The sequence below is a fragment of the Acipenser ruthenus genome, chromosome 1 (assembly GCF_902713425.1).
Source record: "Acipenser ruthenus chromosome 1, fAciRut3.2 maternal haplotype, whole genome shotgun sequence".
Taxonomy (NCBI): Eukaryota; Metazoa; Chordata; class Actinopteri; order Acipenseriformes; family Acipenseridae; genus Acipenser; species Acipenser ruthenus.
Window position 1 is genome coordinate 109,850,655 of NC_081189.1, and position 26,021 is coordinate 109,876,675.

At 38.2% G+C, this 26,021-nt stretch overlaps 2 protein-coding genes across 9 annotated transcripts in view; both read right to left on the reverse strand.

The window, feature by feature from the left end:
- The window catches only part of LOC117421243 (la-related protein 1B-like), a 57,204-nt gene extending 44,996 nt beyond the window's left edge, over positions 1-12,208 (reverse strand). For 6 of the 8 annotated variants that reach the window (XM_059033801.1, XM_059033821.1, XM_059033818.1 and 3 more), the window contains exon 1: positions 10,404-12,114. In XM_059033801.1, coding sequence (XP_058889784.1) covers positions 10,404-10,812 — 409 coding nt within the window. In that variant the 5' untranslated portion in view covers positions 10,813-12,114. The other 2 variants (XM_059033793.1, XM_059033795.1) reach the window with 2 other exon arrangements.
- Positions 12,209-14,870: 2,662 nt separating this feature from the next.
- LOC117421007 (serine/threonine-protein kinase PLK4-like) lies at positions 14,871-25,490 on the reverse strand. The gene is made up of 16 exons (XM_059033824.1): positions 25,262-25,490; positions 23,748-23,843; positions 23,000-23,095; positions 22,392-22,506; positions 20,861-21,917; positions 20,541-20,644; positions 20,095-20,432; positions 19,710-19,814; positions 19,447-19,549; positions 18,018-18,167; positions 17,668-17,801; positions 17,284-17,378; positions 16,568-16,712; positions 16,327-16,470; positions 15,632-15,741; positions 14,871-15,313 (listed from the first exon to the last, which is right to left on the reverse strand). The coding sequence occupies exons 1-16, from the start codon at positions 25,289-25,291 to the stop codon at positions 15,211-15,213; spliced, it is 2,925 nt and encodes a 974-aa protein (XP_058889807.1). The 5' UTR covers positions 25,292-25,490; the 3' UTR covers positions 14,871-15,210.
- Between the last annotated feature and the right edge of the window lie 531 nt (positions 25,491-26,021).

Here is a 26,021-nt window from a genome sequence, read left to right on the forward strand (position 1 = left end):
CAACAGAACACCACGACATCATCTCCGGAGCTCCCGGGAAACAACCAGGAGGAGAAGATGAAAATAGGCCTATGAAGTGGGCATATTTGCATGAAATAAACAAGAAAAAAAGCTCCTTCAGAATGGCAATCTTCCTTAATCATATATACTGAGCTACACAGACTGGAAAAGAGATATTCTCTTTTCTCTCTCTCCTCTGACCTCTTAAGGGATAGAAGCAAAGTCATCCGATGGGTTATTTATTACTTTAAGTGCATCAGTGCTCTGCACCTCAGGGGCTTGAAAACACTGCATGTAAAACGCTGCATGTAAACCATAAGATATTTTCAATGTGGGCCTTAAAAGCAATAAAAGTTCTTAAAGATGTCAACTTTCTTTTAAAAACTGAAAAGGACACTTAAAAATCCAATGGTCAATGTTGTTCTTTTTCTCCACTCTTTTAAAGGTTTAAATTCTAAGACCTTGAAAAAGATCGTACACGTCATTAGCATATTAACATTGTCACCCTAACGTGATATTTTGGTTTTCCGGACTTAATTTTAGCTTTTATTCCTGTGAAGCCTGGTATCACATTGTAATATTTATGAAGGCAGTGTTCTCCCAATTAAAGCCTAATGGGCAGGATTTTCAAAAAACACTGTTATTGTATCAAACTTGTAAAGAGCTTTAGTAGCAAGTGATTTTCAAATGAAATGTAGACCACAGTTTGGGAACTTGGGATGTGCATGACAAATATTTTGACTATCGATAATTCCTCTATGAAATGACAGGTTATTGTGACGTACGACACGGTAGTCAGTGCAGTCCACGCATCTGTAGTAATCGCCACCTTCTCAGCCTTTGACAAGTTTCTGCGGACAGAAGCTGTTGAGTCCGCATGTATTTTTTCAAGTCGAGTGGTAATTGTTTTGCGTGCAGGGACTGTGTATTCAGGTTCCACAAATTTCATCAACTCCCGAAATCCCTCACTTTCAACAAAACTTACTGCTAACCATATTAGCAATGTTTTTTCAGCACGTACGTTGTCACACTGACGAGGCATCACCGCAAAGGATGCAATGGCAGTTTGTTGCGGTCCTCTTTCCTTTTCTGTCGTTGCTAGCGTCGCAGAAGGGTGTTTGGCTTTTAGGTGGGTTAACATACCAGTTGTAGATTTGTGGTAGTTTAATTGCACTGCACATATTTTACACTTAACACTGTTTTCATTTACTTTGTCAAAGTATTTCCATGCAGAACTTTTCTGTGAGGAAGCCATCGTTAGCCGAGGTATGTTTTAGTTTAGCCAATCACAGACAAGAAATAACAAATCCCACCCTCCAGTCAATCTTCATTACCGCTACATAGAGAGCCAATCAGCAGTACAGGCTTTAAAATAAAATAAATATATACATTTTTTTTTTTTCTTTTAAACTTTCGAATGTTGGATTCACTTGTCGATAGGTGCCATCGTTATCGAATAGTCGAATGTTCATTCCACCCACTCTTTTGCTAGTTTCATCCCTCCAGTCTTTTCCGGACCCAAGCTCCCTACCTTTTTGCATGTTGTACAGCCCGGCTTTGAATTTGCATGACAAGCCAGGGGTTATACGTTTGCTTTTTCTTGAACTGAGCCAAACTGCACCTGCTCCGGGCACTTCGTCGGTGAATGCACTGTCCTCCTAGCGATGTGTAGTTCGCGAACGAATCGTTCTTTTTGAATGACTCACTAAGGTGAACGATGGGAATCGGATCAGAGTCCCCATTGAATCGGTTCTTTTGATTCACCCTATGAACAAGCTGCGTGGTGCACAGGAGTCGAGTTACCAGTCTATCAAAAGTCATGAAGTGATTCCTTACCTCTTGAGTCTGGCTGATTTGTTCGTTGTAACAAGGAAACCGGGTTGTCTCTCAGCTCGTTGAGTGTTATGAAACTGAAGACCGTATTCAGTGCCGGAACGAAAAAAGTCAAATCCGAGAGGTGCCGGATCCTGTTCCGGCAGGATCCGGCTCAAATTAAGCACTTATCATTTGTAAACTTCACTTAAAACTGTGCATTGTGTCATGCAGAATGTACAGTTATTTACAATTAACATTTAACACTTCGCACATATAATGCTGACTTACGATTATCTGGCGTGTGGGTAAGAATCGGAAGCCAAGGATTAAAAAAGAAAAATAATAATTAAACCCCACTAGTCAATTACCGTCTTTCAGGGGGATATTTTGCCACAGCTTGCTATATACAAATCTTTTAATGTGCATATTGCAATTTTTTTTGGTTAAAAAGAAAAAAATACCATAAGCCATCTATGTGGGCTTGGTTGGAATTTATTTTCTTATGATGGCATCTACTTTTGTATGTATTTTAGTATGTACCATTGTAGGCTATATGTTTCAAGTGCCATTAGTGTTTGTAGTTGTTAGTTATTATACACATATACCATGTATGTAACACTTCATTATATATTTATTAAGCTTTTAAAATTAAGATAGAACTCGCTAACCCAACACACAATTTGTTTATCATTAATTGTTCAGTGAATTCCTCTAATCATGCATTTTCTCTGTTACTCTATGGCCGCCGCGATAAATAAACTCAACATGATTAGCAACCGAACACTTCCAGTATAAGAACATTTTATATGCATACAAACATGTGAAGGTGAAAGGTGAAACATTACAAATACGTTTAGGCAAAATCCATGTCAATGATCTGATCACATTCCTAGTGCATCGCTGTGTGACCTTGACGCCTGTTCTTCATTCTTGCGTGGGTAAGAAACATACGTCAAATGAAAACCCTCTTACAGTACCATGCCGTACCTGCGTACGTCAAGTTTCCCATTCTATTCTATGATCGGTTTCTCAGTCTACCATTTCAGGTTTCATTCTCTAAGGCAATGCTAGTACTGTGGAATGTGCAATGAAAGTCGGGGGAGGGTCAGGTGACATTTGTATCCTATTGCGTGTCATATAATGGGCGTTTAGAAGACTGAGATATATTGCGGGAAGTCATTCAACTTTTACAAGTAGTGTTTTAAATTGTTAGCTTTTGTTTTATTATTAGTTTTACTTGTTTAGTTATAGTTTATATAGTTTTTAGCGAAAGCTAAACATGGCAACGTACGTGGTCTTTCTATAATGAGCAACGGGAGTGAAGTTGGTTCAGATGATTTCGATACCAGCGACAGTGATGCTGACTTATCACGCAGCGATGATGATGAAGAGGATGTGGAGCCAAGAACAGTACAAACTGTACAAACAGAAGAGCATGCAGCTACTTTACAGGTAAGCCAGCTGCAAACAGGAAGCTGTTTGGTTTGAAATGGCAGTGCTGTGACGAAATACTATCAAAACACAGCACTGGGTACAGGCAATGTGGGAGCCAGATCCATCACAATGCTGTACACACATTTGTGACTATCCCTCCAACACAAAGGGAAGCAGAGACTGTAAAAAAGGTACAGGGTCTACTACAAAAATGAAAACAAAAGAAAGGACAAAAGAAAAATGTGCAGTGGTTGCAAAGTCGATAATGGCACACGTTTTGATGTTGATTGATTTTTATTTGATTATTACTGTTTACTGATTATTATTGCTATCAGCAGCTTTTTTGTTTTCATTGTTAAAAAAAAAAACGTAATGACAAAAATTAACCTCGCCCCTGGCCCGGCCCGGCCTGGCTCAGCTCGCAGCCGGATTCAGATGTCTTGTGAGGCCGGAGTTTCACGGTTTGGTTTTCGCTCGGCTCAACAAATAGCCAGTGGAGAACCACCCGTACCCGTACCGTACCGAGCCCTCACGGGTCGGATGTGCCAGTGGAGGAGTATTAGTAAATACACCTTGAAGGACCTGGAATGAGGTTTTAAGAACGAATAGTCCCAGGACACCAGACACTGTTCAGTTATTCAACCTATTTATGTCAGCAGGAAAAAATGAAATCCAGCAGCAGTGCTTTTAAAGTGTCATTTCTGACCTAAATCATGTCCACTAAATCGACTCACCTTCAACTAAAAAAACACAAAGCCCACAGAGCAACAGTTATACATGAATCAATGTTAACATTACATATATAAATTAATACTACTACACTTTTAGATTCTAAGGAAGTTACACGCGCACCAGTGCCATCAATCAATAATATAAACAAACTTACCATTTTACTTTAAACATTACAAATACGTCTGTGCAGTAATAATAAAAACCAAAAAATAGTATTCTTATTAGTTTATCTCCAAGTTAGTCTTTGTCACCTGGATGGCTATTGCCAAACTCATTGACCCAATCCTTAGGGGTGATTTCTAGCGTTTTCAGCATATTTAAACTTGTTCAATAGTAACAGCGCACTGGATACTGAAGTAAACTGCAGCTGCATTTCAACATGAATGTGACAGTGCACCTCATTCAACCTTCATCTCTGTAAACCAGAAGCAGTTTTATTGAACATGTTTACATAATTGTAAAGCAAAAATTCTCTAACAACATAGAAAATCTGTGTTTCTCAACAAAAGCAGAAATGGAAGTAACAACCTGATTAAGTTATTTTTTCAGCACCATAAAAAGTAGGTCACCATGACCTACTTAAATATCATGTAGAAAAGCACTAAGAATATCCATGAAAAAATATCCATGAAAAGTTTAATCGAATTTGTCAGGCAATTGTTTTTCGAAATGCAGCTCAGCCAATCAAAATGGATCACCATGACCTATATACGTACTTTACAACCCATCATGCAGAAAATCAAATAATGTGCTATTCGAAAAGTGTGTTATGTACTAGTTTCTACTAAATCAAAGGTGCTGTTTATAGCTCCTCTAGTTAGGTATATGACCTGGCCAAGAGGGTCACAGCTAAAAAAAAAAAAAAAAAAAAAATTAAAACATTTAAATTAAAACATTGCAAGGCTTGGTTAAAAACAGCAAACTTTATCCTGAAAACTTCCTTCCAGCCTTCAAAACGGACGAAAGATACTGTACCATCTACTATACAACCCAGAGCATCAGCCAGAAAGAAAGCAAATTATTCCCTGCAACGCTATATAATGAGTTTTGACAGCTAATTTTAGCAGCAAGCCTCGAATGTGGATTTAACTTTGTAGAAGTCACCTTGATAAACAGGAACCTACATCTAGATTATTAAACACATGCTGGATTTGAGATTAGTCTCGAGCCATTCAGCCGCAAACTACAAAAAGCTCATCTCAGTTGTTTGTTATACTGCAGCAAAACTTCCCCCGTCATTTTCAAAAATAGGTTTCAATTCATTTGTACAGCAAGAAGCAGGTCAAAAAATTCACTTCACCTATGTGAAAAGTCTTACAAAAATACAGTACTGTGCAGAAGTTTTAGGCAGGTGTGAAAAAATGCTGTAAAGTAAGAATGCTTTCAAAAATAGACATATTAATAGATTATATTTATCAATTAACTAAATGCAAAGTGAGTGAACAGAAGAAAAATCTAAATCAAATCCATATTTGGTGTGACCACCCTTTGCCTTCAAAACAGCATCAATTCTTCTAGGTACACTTGCACAGTCAGGGATTTTGTAGGCATATAGTCAGGTGTATGATTAAACAATTATACCAAACAGGTGCTAATGATCATCAATTCAATATGTAGGTTGAAACACAATCATTAACTGAAACAGAAACAGCTGTGTAGGAGGAATAAAACTGGGTGAGGAACAGCCAAACTCAGCTAACAAGGTGAGGTTGCTGAAGACAGTTTACTGTCAAAAGTCATACACCATGGCAAGACTGAGCACAGCAACAAGACACAAGGTAGTTATACTGCATCAGCAAGGTCTCTCCCAGGCAGAAATTTCAAGGCAGACAGGGGTTTCCAGATGTGCTGTCCAAGCTCTTTTGAAGAAGCACAAAGAAACGGGCAACGTTGAGGACCGTAGACGCAGTGGTCGGCCAAGGAAACTTACTGCAGCAGATGAAAGACACATCATGCTTACTTCCCTTCGCAATCGGAAGATGTCCCAGCAGTGCCATCAGCTCAGAATTGGCAGAAAACAGTGGGACCCTGGTACACCCATCTACTGTCCGGAGAAGTCTGGTCAGAAGTGGCCTTCATGGAAGACTTGCGGCCAAAAAGCCATACCTCCAACGTGGAAACAAGGCCAAGCGACTCAACTATGCACGAAAACACAGGAACTGGGGTGCAGAAAAATGGCAGCAGGTGCTCTGGACTGATGAGTCAAAATTTGATTTGCGGTACACGAATGAGTGTCTGCAGGCAACAGTGAAGCATGGTGGAGGTTCCTTGCAAGTTTGGGGCTGCATTTCTGCAAATGGAGTTGGGGATTTGGTCAGAATTAATGGTCTCCTCAATGCTGAGAAGTACAGGCAAATACTTATCCATCATGCAATACCATCAGGGAGGCATCCGATTGTCCCCAAATTTATTCTGCAGCATGACAACAACCCCAAACATACAGCGAAAGTCATTAAGAACTATATTCAGCGTAAAGAACAAGGAGTCCTGGAAGTGATGGTATAGCCCCCACAGAGCCCTGATCTCAACATCATTGAGTCTGTCTGGGATTACATGAAGAGAGAGAAGCAACTGAGGCTGCCTAAATCCACAGAAGAACTGTGGTTAGTTCTCCAAGATGTTTGGGCCAACCTACCTGCCGAGTTCCTTCAAAAACTGTGTGCAAGTGTACCTAGAAGAATTGATGCTGTTTTGAAGGCAAAGGGTGGTCACACCAAATATTGATTTGATGTAGATTTTTCTTCTGTTCACTCACTTTGCATTTTGTTAATTGATAAATATAAACTATTAACATGTCTATTTTTGAAAGCATTCTTACTTACCTGCCTAAAACTTTTGCACAGTACTGTATATTTATAAAATTAGTTTAATTTAGGATATTTTGTGTGTTGTCTGTAGTATTTGCTGTGAAAATAGTACATTTATAATTCAACACTGTTCCTGAGCTAAAATTATACCCTTTACTAGTATTCAGTTGAACCAGATCCATGTACAAGTCGTACCAAACTACAACCTGATTTGTTGATCGCTTATGATATCACTGATGAACAATTCAAAAAGCTGTCCCTGCACACCTTTAGCTTGAAGCCCTGCTGTAAGCAATGTAGATCCTCAAAGTCCTGCTGTAAGCAATGTAGATCCTCAAAGCCCTGCTGTAAGCAAGGTAGATCCTCAAAGCCCTGCTGTAAGCAAGGTAGATCCTCAAAGCTCTGCTGTAAGCTATATAGATCCTCAGTCCTGCTGTAAGCAATGTAGATCCTCAAAGCCTTGCTGTAAGCAATGTAGATCCTCAAAGCCTTGCTGTAAGCAATGTAGATCCTCAAAGCCCTGCTGTAATCAATGTAGATCCTCAAAGCCCTGCTGTAAGCAATGTAGATCCTCAAAGCCCTGCTGTAAGCAATGTAGATCCTCAAAGCCCTGCTGTAAGCAATGTAGATCCTCAAAGCCTTGCTGTAAGCAATGTAGATCCTCAAAGCTCTGCTGTAAGCAATATAGATCCACAGTCCTGCTGTAAGCAATGTAGATCCTCAAAGCCCTGCTGTAAGCAAGGTAGATCCTCAAAGCCCTGCTGTAAGCAATGTAGATCCTCAAAGCTCTGCTGTAAGCAATATAGATCCACAGTCCTGCTGTAAGCAATGTTGATCCTCAGTCCTGGGTCACCAACCACAATATTCTCCACCCCCTTCTATAGTGTGTGCATGTGCGTGTGCGTGTCTGTGAGAGATCTGGGAATCCTGGGCATCTTTCTGAAAGCAGGTGGCTGCTTGAAAAGAAAAGTTAGGGTTCAAAACCACAATCGCAGACTCCCAAGATGAAATTACAAATTTATAATGCATTCCCTGTGCCATCTGTTATTATTAACAGATAGTATATTCCATGCCTGACTTCCTGGTATGTCTTTGAGAAACCCTGGTCTCAGAACCATATTAGAGAACTCTAGAAGCATTTTAATAAGGTTTCCAGAAATGTCAGAAGATTGTCATAAAAGAAATGGCATTTCATTAGGGATCAAAATGGAACACATTTCATTCTGAAGAGGGTTAGTTGGGAGGTAAAACTCTTTGCAATAATGGATAGGATATGAAGGTCTGCCCACAACTTGCCCAAGGCTATACAGTAGGTTATACCTATAATGCCAGTACAACAAATTGTTCCAGAGATAAACAGTTCATCTTGACCCAATGACATGCACAATCCAGATTTAAAAATAGCTTTCCTATATTTCTGAAGTTCGATAGCACATAGGCCTAATGTATGCACCGACTATGAAAATAACAAAGGTATCTACACTACTACTACTGCCAATGTCAGCATTACAATATGGCCAATTGTGTAGCAAGTTTAATAAACACCATCAAACGAAAAAGTGAGAATGCAAAAAGCAAGACAAGTCATCTTATTTATATCTGTTTCTCTAGGACACATTTGACGTGTGTCTGCGAGGTGTTGGAATTGTTCTGAAGGTATACATTACCACTGTTTCATGGTTACTGAATCTATGGCGACTGTCTGGAATCATATGCTCTATCGGTTTTATGTCATGTGGAAGGAGCGTCAAGTTATCAGTCTGGGTAGATCTCAAGGTGTCTGTACACCAAAGCAAATAGAAAATGAAAGAAACAAGACAACACTCACATCTATGCAGGATATGAACAACACATTGCAGGTGCTGATACCATGAAAGTTGTATTATTTTTTTTTTTTTTTAAATAGGCCGCCATCAGGTTTCATTGTAGGTACAGCCTACTGTTTGCATCATTTTTTTTTAAGATTCCTTGCATGCTTGAGTCTTTCCATATGAAACCAAACTAACTAGGATGGAAGTGAAATCTTCCAAGTCACCATCCTAGATTCAGAGGAAAGTTGGTGTGCTGTGTGGATTCCCTATAGAAAACAAAGCTGCAAACTTCAGATAAGGCCACTTTGTTGGCAACTTCTCATTAATTAGGTCTATCCAATTTTAAACATTCGAAAAACTCACAACTTACAAGCCCTGTTGTTTATTATGGACACTTGTAATTCGTTTGTAATAATTTTAAGAACACAGAATAAATAAAATAGTTCCTGCAAAGTACACCAAATTCAAAGAAATGTTGTCTGACAGATTACTTTGAAAACAATCAGAAGCAGTGCTCTTCAAAACCCAGACATTTTCAATAAAAAATTAAACAAACCAAAAAAATAAATAAACAAACAAATATGCAAATCAAGCTGATGACAACCTCAAAAGAACCTTCAATTTATGTTTAAATATATAACCTACTTATACATTTATATTTTTACCCCACTGGTCAGTTGTAGCAAACACAGGGTCAAAAGTTCAGATATCAACAGGTCTTCATAAAACAGACACCTGGCTTAGTAATGTGGGTCACTCAACCTACATTTAGAAACATCTCGTGATGATGATGACACATTTCACAAAACAGAACAAGTTCAGTCTATCTATAGCATTTCTTAACAAAAGTTAATAAAGTTCATGTAACATTCAAGTGAACACCAGGATTGACTTTTCTTTAGCATTCAAATCTCACTTAGATGATTTGCAACGTACATTTTACAGTCTATGTTTTTGTGTGAATGTCTCCATCTCTCAAACACCATAAAGCTGCAGTTGTCAGCACTCCACGTGCTCTGGAGCAATTTGATCAGGAAGGGGGATGGGGGACGCACTGAATGTGCAACCATCAGCAAATCTGATAGTAAACTGATACACTTTGACAACACCAGCGTTAACAACAAAGCACCGACGAGAACGCAACAGTTGGCTTAAAACGTTTAACCAGCTTGCAAAATATTCTGCATTCAACCAGCGAATATGTTGCAGGATTTGTTGGATAATTTTAGTCTAGTTACTGTCAATCTAAACACGTTTACTATCCCGTCTACTTATCCTAAATGTATGTCCTAATCTGGCTTTATTTTGATCTCAGACCAGGCGAACTCTCCGGTTACCAGATAAAAATAGGTCTAATCATGGCAGTGAAATTTGCAAGTTACACACAACTTGGGCTACTGAATTATGCAACCCCATAAAAAAAAATAAGAAAAAAAAAATATTTTTTGGGCGACAACTAGAATTAGTTTCACTTTTCAAGAACTTCTAACCACCCAGGCACTTACACACAGACCACGCCTCTCAATTCTGATTTGCTTAAAACTGATGCCCATGTATGTAAATAACAAGAATGAATGACATCTACCGATATGGTCACAAATTTACCTTGGCGATCGTAAGCACAGAATAGCTTTAATTACAAAAGTTATTAAAACACCACGCCTTCTCAAGAAACAAAACAAACAAAAAACAAAAAAAACACGTCTAAAATGATCACCACCGAGTGATCATTTCAAACTAACACTGTTTAAAATACGACTTTGATTCTTATAAATAAATTAAAAATAATAATACAAACACAAACCTGATTCCTGGGCATTTACATTGATAGTGTTATTAGTTAGAGACATATTTTTCTTCTTAGTCCAAGGGTTTACTTTAGGTAGGGGAGCTTCAGTAGTTGTTTTCTTTGGTTTCTCCATATCTTGATTGCTGTTGCCAGGAGCATTCCCCTTGTTATTGTTTACCTGTTCTTTATTTACGATATCTATCTGGGTTTCCACAACCTCCCGTTGCTGGTTCCCAGTGTCACTTTTCTTATCAGTCTGTATTTCTCCATGTGTCTGTTGCAGGCGTTGTCTAACTTTGTCCCCAATCTTCAGTTGACCTATCTCAGGTTTGTTGCGGTTGCTATCGCCGCCGGAAGAGTCAGCAGTCATCTCATCAACATGATCGGAGGATTGCAAAACAGAAGACTCAACTTCTGTGGACATCCCGTAAATCGTGCTTTAAAAAAAAAAAAAGTAGATTCAAAATATTTCTACAGCCTTTGCGTTTCTAATTCCCTGGCTATATTAAAATAAATCGGAGTTAACTCAGGCTGTAAACATAGCAGGACTGGAGCAGCATTAAGCCTTCGGGAATGTCAAGACTTTTATTTAGTTCAAAAGTTTTTTAAATGTATTTTTCAAAAGAAATCAAAAGCTGTTGACCTCCCCGATAACGTCTTTTTCTCATTTAAAAAAAACAAACATAACGAAGCTGACACACGGCAACCACCACCTAGCTAGCTGCTGCCCCTAGTGAACCAGCAGAGTAAACAGAAAAGCATGTGGTTTGCTGTTCGTGAAACTGACGTGGCCTATCCCCTTTCAGCTTCCACTACAATACATGAGCTGAATGGATTATTTACTTATGAATGCACACGGGTTGTTACGCGCCAGGACACCAACAGTCTATATCAGTGACGTTAAACGATATTTGGAGCAGCGCCAGGAGACGGGAGTTTGTATGGATCTATTAATACGTGCCTTGCTTATTTCAGGAATAAACAACCAGCCGGAGCTCGCAGCTTAGAACTCACAAAACACAACCGAATCCAAAAAGCAGCTCCGGTCAACCCGGTCCTCCACTTAACTTCAGCTCTGCGTTGTGTTGCCCTACCACTTTTAATCGACTCGTTTGACAGTACTTTCGCAACAAATTGAGTGGTTTTATGTGTTAGTTAAAACAATAATAAAAAAAAAAAAACACTAGCTAGCCATGAAAGACAGCGCCAGGATCGCCTTCTCTCCGCCCTCTTTTGAAATGTAGCAATCGGTTCAGTTGAATGCCATGCGCCGCCACCAACAACTGCACTTAATACGTAAATAATAGTAATAATTCAGTGTTGTTTGTTGCCCCCCTCGTGTCAATACGACCAAACTACTCCAACTGCCACCCCAAGGCGTGGAAGAAATAACAGAATATTCTCTGTTTTGGATTCTTCAGAAAAAGTCTTCTGTCACTCCCTCTACATACAGTCTCTACAATATGGAAGGTTGCTCTTAGAGAAGCACTTTACACCCTGAAATGACAATCTGTCAGTGCCAAAACAGTGAGCCGCCACCGTCTCGACTCCAAAGAGGCGGCTCTGTTAGAGAATATAACACATATTCGTTGTTTATGAATAAATAAAATCCGATTTTTGTAATTAACAGTTCGCCTTGTATTGGTAGAGTTGAGAATTCCTTTGAATAGTTTTCTTTCTTATTGCTCAGAGCTGCACATGCTTTCCGCCACCATGTAAGAAAAAAAAGCAGTACTTACTCTCATGCCCCGCCCGCAGATCCTCACACGCCTACCTCTCCCTCTCCCGCCTCCTGACCTTGCGATGGCACCGCATTGCGCATGTGTAAAACAAAAATGCTGACTTCAAACAAGCTTTTTAGAGCAGAGGATATGAAACTGTCGCCATTTTGATTCTATCCAGGTTGGTGTCTTGTGCTAAACTAAACATTTTGAGCCAACATGGCAAACACAGAGCAACAGTTTCATAACTATTAGCGCTATCTTCTGAATGTTGTTATTATGGTGCAGTTACACAATGCCCTCATCTCCATGTTGGTCTGATGCTTTTGCCTTTGCACTGAAAACACCCACTTAACACGTGATGTAAAACAATGCCTCAGAAAGGGACACGAGGACTTGAATACATGTACAGGAACATGTTTAACATTTTACAAAGACAGCTTTGCTTCTCAGTGCACTTTGCATACACTGTACAACTGAATCACTGAGCACCAACAGGCTGGAATGTGGCAGCCATTTTGTGCCAAGACATATGATACACCTACCAGTTTTTTTGGGAAGTGGGAGGCATTTCATATTTAAAGTTGATAAAGACTTTCATTAATGCTTGAAATAATCTTACTAGCTCCTTTAAGTATTTTCTTTATAAATACTGAAGAAAAAACGTATAATTATTTTCTTATTTCACATCCATATTGTGAAAAGTCTTACTATGTAATAGTAATAGGAATGTTTTGTGATACCTTTCTAGACAAATCCTGTTAAACTCAAAATCAGGCATTATTCCCCCACAAAAATGCAATGCATTTTATTGGAAAAGTAGATGTAAAAATCTGTAAGTCTGTGGTTTCATTGTAGACTGAACAATAAAGGTGGTGAATGAAAATTTTAAAAAAAATAAAAACATTCATTGCTTTTGTGCCTCCTGCAAATCACAAAACATAGACAATAAAAAGAGAGCAATGGAATTACATTCATTATGTGGTTTGGTCATTACTTGCATTACAGGTATTAAAGTGTAAACCAAGGACTGTTTAAATAAATAAAAAGATAAATATTTTGCTAAACATCTACCATTTACAGATTTAGTATATGAACCATGATAAAGTCACAATGAAGTTCTGGATATAATGAACTTTGAATCATTTTACTGGATTTATTATTATTATCATTATTATTATTATTATTATTATTATTATTATTTATTTCTTAGCAGATGCCCTTATCCAGGGCGACTTACAATTGTTACAAGATATCACATTATTTTTACATACAGTTACCCATTTATACAGTTGGGTTTTTACTGGAGCAATTTAGGTAAAGTACCTTGCTCAAGGGTACAGCAGCAGTGTCCCCCACCTGGGATTAAACCCATGACCCTCCGGTCAAGAGTCCAGAGCCCTAATCACTACTTGAGAGGTGTCCTGATAGATTTTCTTTTCATCATAAAATGCCCAGCAGAGTCTAGTTGGTGGGATGGAATATTTGTTATCCTTTTCACCCCACATATTACTCGCTTACAAAATATATTTCAATATATAATCAACTGCATCCTGCACTTCAAATATATTCAAATGATTTAATGATCAATTTTCAAGAACTGATGGTGACTGCTAAGACTGCTCCACCATTCTGTACAATTATTTGTAAAAAAAATAATGTGATATCTGTATAATGTGATATCTTGTAACAATTGTAAGTCGCCCTGGATAAGGGCGTCTGCTAAGAAATAAATAATAATAATAATAATACTACAACACCTGGCTTCAGTCATTTAGTTACAATTACAAAAACCTAACAAGTATCCCACCCAGTCATTCTGCAGTGGTAGTAAATATTTAGAGTGATACAGCAAATTCATTAAAATCATCATATATCTGAATAGCAGACAGGCATCTATATTATTCAGACACCAAGATATTTAGCAAGCTGTCAGACTAGGAAGAGGCTGGCTTAAAAAAAAAAAAAAGCTCAGTCCAAGAGAACAACAAACCAGTAGGGGTGGTGGAAATCTGTTTATAAAGACCAAAGTGGTCTTTTTACTATGTATTATATACAGGCAGTAAAATTAAGATCCCTGGTCTGATATTCAAAGTAGACTTCTTCGATGTAAACGGAACAGGTCCATGCAACATCTTATATTTAAACAATTTACCTAACCAAATATCACAATTGTAATAATACACGCTAGCCAATTGAACAAGTTTAAATTTTGTTATCATTCATATTATATCTTTGCAGTTGACTTGCATGTCTTGTACTAATGTTGGGCCCCCCCCCCCCCCCCCAGAGATTTTTTCATCAATACATAAACTGAATCATCCATAAAATGACATCAGGCTACCAAGTTTGAAAACCAATGCTGTGAATTGAAGTGATAACTAGCTGAGCACAAAATATTGAATCTAAAACTGGAAAAGTACTTAAGAGTTTATATTAATAAAGTACTTGTGACTCTAAATTGAACATGAAATTAAATATCTTAATTCAGAAATTGTGTTTCTTCATACTTTTTGCTTAACAAAAAAATGCCAACATTAATTATCTTATGTGGTAACGGAAATTATTGTTATAATTTGGGGAAAAAAAACTACCACCCCCAATATAGCACCAGAGGAAATCTAACAGTTTTAAAAAAAAATACATAATTGTCATTTTATTGCTTTCATGGTTGCTTAAAAATTTTGCAAGAAATCAAAAAAAATAATAAAAAACACTCGTTCACAAAGCATGACCAATAAAAGTCCCAATACTGAAGACATCATTTATTGCTTTAGCTCTTTTTAATACACAGCTTTGCATTTCATTAGAGCTAGATGATGGTAACAGTGCCAAGGTAAAAATATATATATATATATTTAACGCTGCTTATACTTTTTAGTTACAATGTTCACCTCTCAAGGGACGGTAAATGGTAAAATATAAAAAGTTAAAAAAAAAAATAGGTATCTTTCATATACATTATTTGAACACAATATACAATTTACAAATAGAAATGTATTTACAGACAAAACATTTGTACAGTTTTACAAAAAACAGTTTGTACAGAATCCCACAGGTCTAACATACAGAGGATCAGATGCTGTTGTGTGAGCTTCACGTCACTGTTGAGTTGCTACTGGACTTGCCAGCAATGGCAGAATGGAGGATAAGCACTTCAGCTTTCCTTTCACAGATTCAGGAAGCTTTTCATTTTCTCCATACCTTTAAAAAAATATATATTTTATATATATTTTACACAGTTGTGTACGTGTGTACTTTGGACAATTAGCAGTTTTTTAGGGAATAAAAAATAAATCACTGTGTACAAATATTTGTGTATTTCTCATTGAGATTTTGAGAAAAAGAAGATTTTCACATTTTAATCCTAGTAACATTTTGACATAAGAGGATGTTCTTAATTTTGTATGTTTAGTGCTCCTTGTATCCTGCACCAAATTTAAAATAAAACCCAAAATGTACCACTGTAATAAGGCAAATGCAAACAAACACTGCCGCTGCACCCAGTGTTATTAAACCTACCTTGTTGTCTGGCCTTGAGGTGATGTGTAGATGATCGAGGAGACCCCTGCCTGTACCACCAGCTGGGACCCATCGTTATTGAATTGCACCCACACCTCTCCACTGGCCAGCTTTGAGATACAAATAGAAACAGTTAGAATTAAAGGGGGGGGCGGGGGTCTTACAATCAATTAAGAGTCACCCAATGTTGCTGTAATGACAAAATATTTAACTTTGTCCCTACAATTGGAAATAAAAAAAGAATAGCACCACAGCATGTACTAAGTGATGTTCTAACTGCAAAGAGATTCCACAAGCTGTGGGCCAACATGGACGAGAGGGCTGCTCTACAGTTTATCTTCAGACTTTTCGAAGTTAAGAACATTTATTGGAAACACACGGAGATACATGAAAATTGGGTCAGAGGATTGAGCTTCACCCCATTTAAGGTTGTTTACGGAGCTGCAATTCCTCAATAGTCTGGCTACAGCAAGATTATAAACACCAATACAAAAATATGAAATGAAAACAAATTCATGAACGTGCTACCAAGCATGGTTTCACAAGAGAGTGTTACACCACCCTTTACCGTAATATGCCAGACTTTTGTTTCTTTCATATATAAATAAAATTATAAATTAGTCATCAAAATACTTGAAGGCAATCTCTCTCCAAGTAATTTCTAGTATACTGAATATCAAGATCTTGTTTATTACCTGGGAAGCCCAGCCGACATTTGGCACAAACACAGACTTCAGAACCTGCCCTGCATTTGGAGTAACACCCTGTTTCGTTGATGGTGGCCATTTACTTCCAGCAGTGCTGACAGATGTAAAAACTGATCCATCATAGGAAATCATCTGCAAATAAAGGGACAAACAACCCTTGATTGCTGAAGAACTGGGAAAATGGACAAATTGACCATGGAAATGTTATGGAAATGGCATGATCACTTACCGAAGGAGTTATATTGGGAGCCTGGCTAGGGGACGTGCTGCTCCCCAACACCAGTCCATCTACTGACAGCTGCTCCCTGTCTGAGCTTTTTGTTTTGTGTGCAGGTAACGAGGGAGTGTTTGGAGAATCTAGGTTACCGGGTCTCCTGATGGAAAAAGAAAGATAAAATGTGATACAAAGAATGATTATATATATATTATATGAGGTTCCTTGATGCTCAGTATGCCCCTTGAACATGCTTGTATATTACCATATGTAATACTAAAAAGTGAAAAAGCAGGTATTCTTTACTTTACTGTGATTATGTTTAATTTAACACTGTCAATGAAATGCCAACCCTCTTAATATCATTACTTTAGACAGTTTTCTGGATTTTTACACTGGCTAGTCTGAACCTAATTAACTAATTGAGGTTGAATGTATTTAATGCTGAGGGCTGTGTCTATTAACTATAGCTTGATGAAGGTCGCCTGGCCGAAACGTTGCTGTTTTTAACTTTGTTGTTTTAAATAATAAAAGAATGGACATTTGATTCAATACAAATCTATTATTATGATGTTGTACCTCTACTTGCATCAATACGTGACTAATATTGGGATATTTGGGAAACTGATCCCAGAGGTAGCACCCAAAAATGGAAATACTGGTAATTATATAAAAATGTGGTATCAGCTACATGTTTTAGACTCAAAATTGCCCACTCTCTCCTTACTTACCTTCCAACAATAATTGGAAAAAAGGGATTATTCTTTTCATTTCTATTCTCTTCCAGGGTGATAGCAGCCTCCAGTGCAAGGCACGTCCGGTGAGCCTGGAAAACAAAAAAAAGGAAGTGTCAGGTCATCCCAGTATTGAGGAATAAAGAAAAGTTAAAAGCATGCTATTGACAAACAAAACCAAGACACTTCTGTAAAGAGCTTTGCTCAAACGGTTTCTTATTCCTACAAACTCATACCCTCTCTTAATAGCTGAATGTGTTTACCATATTAGAATTATTTTCCTGGTACTCCATTTCACTTGTGTATTCTTAAAAGCTGTTAAAGAAAATACCAAATTAGTTTTGTAACACATAAAGCAAGGGACTAGGTAAAGTGATTGACCTTGTTTGAAAGTTCCACATAGGCTCTGCTTTCTTCACTGAGGCCATTGAGCCCTACGTCTCCTTTCAGTGTGTAAGACTTCCCTGTTTTTTCAATAACCCGGAGGAAATCTGTGGTCTTGTGCGTTTTTGCACCTGGAAAAAACAAAGCAAGCAGTACATCTGTACATGAATACATGAACAGTCACTTCCTTTTTTCTTATGTGACATTTGCCTGCAGTGTAAGAAAAGTCTGGGGCGCTCATGTCTCAGACATACAAGAAGAAGAACAAGGACAACGATTTGCTGAATATACATGTGAACACAATGTTTGAAACATATGAGGAAAAACTAGTTTTCAGTACAACTTACCATCATAAAAACAGACTTCCATATCTGCATCAGGGGAGTTCTCCATCAACATGCTCTTTGCATCCTTGGTGTAGAGCGTCACTTTGGGGGTTTTCGATTTCACCAGCTGCACAAACTTGGTGGCGTACTGGTATTTTTTCCAGTACTTTTCTGTGGAAAATGTCATCATGTAAATAAATATATATGTATGAATACCATACATAAATCACCACAAAAAAAAAAAAAATCTAAATGTTCTAGAAGGCCATCACTGTCAGTATACGAGAAGGGCAACTGCAACCATTCACAACAAATGAATATTATTATTATTATTATTATTATGTTTATTTAGCAGACGCCTTTATCCAAGGCGACTTAGAGACTAGGGTGTGTGAACTATGCATCAGCTGCAGAGCCACTTACAATTACGTCTCACCCGAAAGACGGAGCACAAGGAGGTTAAGTGACTTGCTCAGGGTCACACAATGAGTCAGTGGCTGAGGTGGGATTTGAACCGGGGACCTCCTGGTTACAAGCCCTTTTCTTTAACCTCTGGACCACATACTGTACAGCTTACCCCGTACCTCCCATGATACAAGAGAGTGTCTACTTGTGTATACTTTGGATGCTTTGATTAGCTGAGAATGACTTAAGTAGCTTCTGATTTGGGGTTTTAACCGATAAAACACCCGATACAAAAGAAATGAAACATGGTGTATAGCCAATAAACACTGGAAAACCCTGGAAAAACACTGAAAATGGTTACTCAATTCACGTTGACTTCACCCCTTTCCCATTTAAAAAAAAAACTACTACAAAAAAACAAACAAAAACAAACTACCTTTCCGTGCTGCTGGGCAATGTCCCTCCTCCCTGACTTGTATCTATCATTGATTCGTTCTGAATACTTTAAACACACCCCAACTACCGAGTGGCAGCAAATTCTACATTCCTACTGGAGACTCCACTTGCGAGATTTAATTGGAGACTACAATTACAGTAGACGGCTTGTTCATGGGATTTAAATCTATATTAGTTAGATAGTGAGAATTTAAAAACAGAATTGCAAATTGTGGTGAAATGTAAAAAATGCCTAGACACACAAAAAACCCAAAAGAATGTGCCCGTGACCATAAGGATTTTATTGTGGAAGACAGCAAAGGAAAGAAGGTACAACTAAGTGTGCAAGTACTGTCAAGTTACTACTATTGTGACAGCAAAACACCCAAGCATTTTTTAAAGAAACCGAAAACAATAATTTCATACAGTATATAAAAAAGCAAAAGCCCTGAAAAAAAATAAAAAGCTAAAAATAAGCACCTAAAAATGAAATTAATAAAAACCGAAACAGAAGCACGACTGATTTAACAACTTATCCCATTCAAACCGATGATTATCATCTCCCTTTCAAAATTTCTGACAATACACACATTGGTTTTTGTAAACGTACCTGGCAAATCATCAAAGCTGTAAATAAAAATATCTTCGGGTGGGGATGGTGGCCGATCATCCAGTGGAAATCCTCTTCCCTCATTGGGATGGTAAATAGTAACCTGCAAGGAAGAAACCGTGCTAAACTTACAATAATACAATATAGTTTTAAAATAGTATATAAGGCACAGTTAAATAAAAGGATTTCTGTTACCCTGGTATAAAAGTTAAGCAAAACTGCCCCCTACAAAGTCCTTTATAAATAAGAAACCAAGAGCTCACCACTGAACCGTCGCAAGATATCCTCAGGACCTCCCGAACTCGCTCCTGGGAGCCTTGTCCCTTAATCAGCTCCATGCAAACCTCGCCTGTATCAAGGATGCTCACCTGAAAATAATACAAATACATTAAATACTTGTTTAATATTGAAAACTCAAGAGGAGAGCCAACAGTACACCTTGTAAAAAATACACCTTACAAAACTCTAGGCTCCCCACCCACGAAAAAAACTGACATTGCAGCTTTAAAAAGAGTTTCGCCAATGTGCAAGATCTGTTGTGGAAATGTAATATGGAACCAACATTTGTTTGAGAAATGATGAAATATGATAGCTATGAATATAACAATTTATTTTGCACCAAAACAACAAACACGATGTAGCTCTTACCACTGCATTCTTAGTCTTCTGCCTAATAGGCTTCAGTCTCTTTGCATTCAGAGGGCTGACCACGTTCTTTATAGAGGGCTTTTCATTCACAGAGTTTGGCTTCTCTGTGGGAGTTGGCCTGCCTTGTTCAGCCCCACGATGGGGATGGAAATCCGAGGTTCCCCGAGTGCCTTCTACTTGAAAATGGAGTGCACCATCACCCCCCCTTGAGGTGATTTGCCGGTCATTGATGTCTCCATAGGAGGAGTCGGTGCCTCTTTTTATGTGCTGTTGTCCATTATGGAAGCTTCCAACCGTACAGCTGATGGTGCTGACGTCAGCTGGCTTTTTAAAGCGACCTGCAAAAAGCAAATAAATAAACGCATTTTATTTGCAATATTCTAACCCTGCTTAACCCTCCCTGTGCCCCCATCCCCGTCCCATTCCAAATTAAGAACACAGAATACCTTGCTGGGGCTGAGCATTTGCAAACCAGTGGTGTACTGCTTCCGTCTCCGTTCTCTGTTGTTGTACTGGAATAGCTGGATTGCTGGGGTATAAATAATCGGAACTGGAAAAAGAACAGAAAAATAAATAGATATATAGCCTGCTTTGGATGGACCAAATACTTAAACCCTGTACATTAACATAAATACACTTCCAGGATCACTCTTCTTAGTACGGTATCGACCAGTTACTGGATTCAGTGCTTCCCTTGTTACTTTATGTGTTACTCTTATTTCCTGAAGTGGAGATTCTAGTTTGGGACACAGCAGACAGTACTTACTTGGCCTTCTGTTTGACAGGAGGCGATGTCATACATCTGTCCAGAGAACCAGTGCTACTTGATGGATCTTCTTTAAAGCCATGTGGTATGTCTCTGTAACTATGGCCGCTGGAGAAGGTTTCTTGTTTTCCACAGGTTTCTAGTCTGCCTGGCTTGGGAAGCATGTCAACTGAGTGACACCTTTCCATTGTGCCGGTTGCTTTCCCTTGCATGTGGCTGTTGGAGGCCCCAGACCGATCGGAGGAGTGAGCTCTTCTGAGATAGCGCGAGTGGGGCCGATCCTCTTCGGATTTCTGAAGTGGCCTCCCGCGGCCTCCCCTGCCAGGATCATCCTGATGCACCACCTGCTCCTTGTAAACCGAGCTTCCATCCACCAAGGAAGCGTGGGTGACGGGCCTGTCGTGGGTGGGCACCACGTTTATTCTGTTTGGAAGGGGCTGTCCAATGACATGCCTGGTCTTCTGGTGGAAGCGTCCACTTGAGCTGGTGGAAGAGGACCTGATGGTGGCAGTGGAGGCTGTGGATATGGTTGCAATCCCACTATCCATAGAAGCTTCCACCATCCCTGAGTCTTTGCTCCTAGCTGACAAACACTTGGTCATGAAAGGGTGGTCCAGCACTGCGGACAGGCTGAGCCGATCTACAGGGTTTTTGCGAAGCAGCTGATAAATAAGGTCCTGGGCGTCTCGGGACACGTGTCTCGGCATCTCATATTCGGCCAACACCACTTTATTAAGAGTGTGTTTGACCGTGTCCGTATCAAAGGGTGGCCTGCCCATCAGAAAGGCATAGAACATACACCCCAGAGACCAGACGTCAGACTCCAGCCCGTGGGCACTGCGGGTGACAATCTCGGGGGAGATGTAATTTGGAGTGCCGCACATTGTGAAATGCTTCTCGTTGGGTAGTTTTAACTGGGTGGCCAGCCCAAAGTCTGCGATTTTAATGTTCATGCTGCTGGAGAGCAGCAGGTTGGAAAGTGTGAGGTCCCGGTGTAGTATGCCGTGGGTGTGCAGGTAGAGCATCCCTTTGACAATCTGGTGCATGAAGTGTCGTGCTGTTAAGACACCAGTGGAACAAATGTAACACCCAAGTCATTTTTAAGTATTTGTCTGTCAGCAACAAGTGTCCAACGCACATTGAAAATCAGACAAATACAGTCGAAATACACATTCATATTTTCAAGCATTATACAATATACTTTTATGGATTTTTACAGTGTATATGCACCAGATGTTCATGCATCATATTCAAATTTAATTGACAGAATACAGTGTCAAACTACTGAACAAACTACTTTTTTTATTATCATTATTGGAGCTTGATTTGTTTCTGTGCTGTACTAAAACAAGCCCATATATTGTTTGCTTTAGGACCTGGTCAAGGGTTTAATTAATGGCGCAACTACATAATTCAGGACAAATTTGTAACAAAGACCTGGGCTGGAAGGGAACATGTTGCCTACACCTGGTATAGGTAGAAAGCAGAATTCTGCTTTGAACAAAACAAAAAACAAAAAAACATAACATACCTTCATCTTCTGAAAAAGGTCCCTTCCTGTTTTTCAAATATCTGCTCATCTCTCCATTGTGGCACATCTCCAGAACCAGGTAGACATAGTTACTGTCTTCGAAATAATTATACAACTAAGGGAAAACAAACAGAGTTTAGCTAAAAATAATAAAGCTGAGTCTCAAAAACTGAGCTTTTACAGACATGGGGTGGAAGTGTAGTAAAGACAATTCATAGATATGTTACTCTTTTGACAAGTGACATACAGTATGCTACATTACAGTAATCTCAAATCCAACAAACTGGCTGGTGTAACTTGACCAAAAACTAAAACAAATGAAAACACAAGTTGTACATAATTTACAAACACTGGGGGGAATATATAAGGGACAAGTGAGGCTGGCATTGTAGATTTTGAGGTCTAATTATGGTTTCTGTGACAGTTAAGCAAATAAGCTATTTGTGGGTGAGACATGGAAAAAACCCAAATGTTCTAATACCACTAGGTATTCACTGTTGATAATCACATCACCACTAGGTGGGGCTCTAAGCTTGTAAACATACTCAAAACAATTTTAACTACTAGGAACCAAACATTTTGTATAAATATGGATCATATTTTCTTACCTCAAGTATGGAAGGGTGCTTCAGCTGACAATGAATCTCCACTTCGCTACGGACTCGCTGGACCATCCCCACTTTATGCATGACTTTCTTATCAATCTGAAACAATGAACAATGTTTAGCCATGTTTTTTATTAAATATCAAAACAGCACTGATGTTTTGGAACTGTTAGTTCAAATCAGTTTCTAAAAAAAATAAAATGCATGCATAAGTGGCTTAGGTAAGGGGTGGTCTAGTATCAACAAAATAGTTTAAATGAAAATAGTATAAAATACAAACTGTAGCACTGATTTCTTGGGATATAGATTGACTATTCACATTTTATTTAGAAACAACTTATTTATGATTGATCCGCTACAGCTTATGAAGGAAAAAAAAACACAGTATAGCTTGTGCAACAGAAGCTGGAAAAATAAATATTTCAGACCTTTTATAGTTATACCATATAATACTGGTTAAATCTAGTACATACAACAGCTTAAGTTTAAGGTTACTGTGACTTCAACAGATTTACAGTTTGTGTGAATTCAGCTTAAACTATTAATTCATTTTATTATATTTAATTTTCAAAAACTAGTGATTGACATTCTAGCTGTGGGCACCAATATTTATTTTTACTATTTTTTTTATTGAAGAAAGCAAACCATGCAAAATTACCAAGGTACTCTGTGTCTAAAACTCTTACTAACTAATTAATATGTACTGTATATTGTAGATCTTTACACTACCACAATAGAAACAAATACTTACCATTTTGATCGCTACATCTAAGCCAGTGATGTCCGATTTTGCTCTGTATACGGATGCAAATGATCCTTTCCCAAGAAGGGTGAGAACCTTGAAATCCTGCAGATGAAACGTGGAATTAGTACATTTTTACAAGGTAAAAGAGCGATTGCTTCCAAAAGCCAGACTAATGTGACAGCTTAAGTAACTGTGGAAAGCTCTACTTAAAAAAACACATCTATGCATCTCTTTTGGCTAAAACAGGTGTAATTTATTTACTTATTTTTTAAATCTACCTCAATTGTAAGTTCTCTGGCTGCACTGGACAGCTTTCCATCCTCAATCACTTTGTTTTTACTTGTCAGGTTATGAAACAAAAAATTAAGCACTCGATCTAGCATTGTCTTCAACTGCTGTGGGTCTCAAGCGCGTCGTACTGCTTTCATGGTCTGCAACTGCAACTCTGTAACGACCTTACTTAAAACTGTAACAGCAACGTCGCAAACTTAACATCCCGGGTCTGCTTCCCGCTGCATCATCTGGGCTGTAGCGTCTGAGGTCTCTTAGCAACAGTGGCATTAAAATGTTCTACTGTTGCAACCCAGTCACAGAACTCATGCAAGCGCTTATAGTAAATAATGAGCTCTAAATGATATAATTATGTTCATTTAACCAAACAAGTTAAGTGATTTTTCAAATTATTTCTGCAGTAATGCACTGCACCGCAACAAAAATCTAAATCTGAATAAAATAACTAAATTAATAACTCCGTTCCATACAATGATGTAGTCATTTAATAGACATGTATTTAACATTCATAAAAATACTCTTCTCCCAAAATCCCACGGAATACATTTTGAAGATGAAGTTATATGAAGTTCATAATTAATCCAATGCGGTATGTGCATGCGGGTATATTCCAAATACTATTTGTAAAATCTTAACCTGTTCGAATTGTTCAGCAATATTTGTTGACCATCTGTCAACTCAACGCCCTCCCCCTCTTCATCGCCACCTCCACCACGCAACAAAAACAAAGGCAAAACTTCAACTTCAAAATATATTTCTAACGAGATGATTGTATGCAATGACGTAAAAAGATCCCAGTAACGGGTAAACGACTTAAATATGTATATCTGTGTGCGTATACATGTGTTTATGCCATTGCAGACAGGTAACCAATTCGCTAACAACATACTGAAAGGATCACCTAAATTAGTAAATAAAGCGCCAATATCTTAAATGAAAGTGCTATAGGTCTGTAACGTCTTAATTTAAAGCACGTTTTTATCATTACAGGTGTACCTATACAACACAACCCCCACCGCAGGCTGAACCATTGAAGAATACAGTGGGTGAATGGTCACGTGACATCACTGCATCTATATTTCTTAATAAAATATAATTAAGTCCAGACACTAAACCGGGGGTGTTTCTGTTTATATAATAGTTTTATATTATTCATTAGCTCAACTTAAAAACGACCACACGGTACACAACATTGGCCTTGATGGAAAGTGAAGTTGTTGTACACCTACCTCGATTTTCTCTCCGATTGAAACACTCATCTTGTCGTTTTTCGTAAATAATCCACAACACCATCTGTATCTCTTGTTATAAATGTTTCGATCAGATGTAAAACTGCATTACGGCCAGTGTTCTTTCGTTGGAACTGCATCTATAGTTTGTGTTGTTCTTCCACTCCAACATTTTTGCACTTTCTCCATTTTGAAAAAATCCGCCCGTTACTACCACAGACACGTCACTGTGACGTCATCCAAGAACCCGCGGATTGGAGTTCAGGCAAAATAAATGCAATTTTTTTCAGTTTAAAAATCAAATTATATATGTAATTTAAAAAAAATATTAATACATTACAAAGATATATAAATTATAAAATAACCACATCGAAAAAAAAACCTTTATCAAGTCCAAAAACAAAGGCATCGGAAGCCGTCGAAGCAAATCGCAAAATATGGAGTGCATTATCACAAGTGGATTCGCAGCCACCAAAACCACGTATGTACTGTAATGTCACTATTATTACTACAGTGCCTTATACATACATTAACCCTGTAATGCCAATTTCTGTATCATGCATATGATACAATGCTTAGCCACTCCCTATGTTATTATTTTTTTTTTTTTTAAATCAAGCCTCATAAACCAGAATGTTTCACATGCAGCACATGCAACGGAGGGGTGTTTTGTACAATTAACGGAATCTAGTTACATAAATAAAGTAGCTTATCTCATTTAAAAAATGCTTGGGCCGTACAGGGTTAAGTATAGCTGTCA

Excerpts from the sequence above, each read along its gene's own strand:
- LOC117421007 (XM_059033824.1), bottom strand. The coding sequence starts at position 25,291 with ATGAGTGTTTCAATCGGAGAGAAAATCGAG. Across the intron at positions 22,507-22,999 it reads AGCACCCTTCCATACTTGAG|TTGTATAATTATTTCGAAGA; the intron begins GTAAGAAAATAT and ends GTTTTCCCTTAG. Across the intron at positions 15,314-15,631 it reads CCTCAAGGCCAGACAACAAG|GTATGGAGAAAATGAAAAGC; the intron begins GTAGGTTTAATA and ends ATTTTTTTAAAG.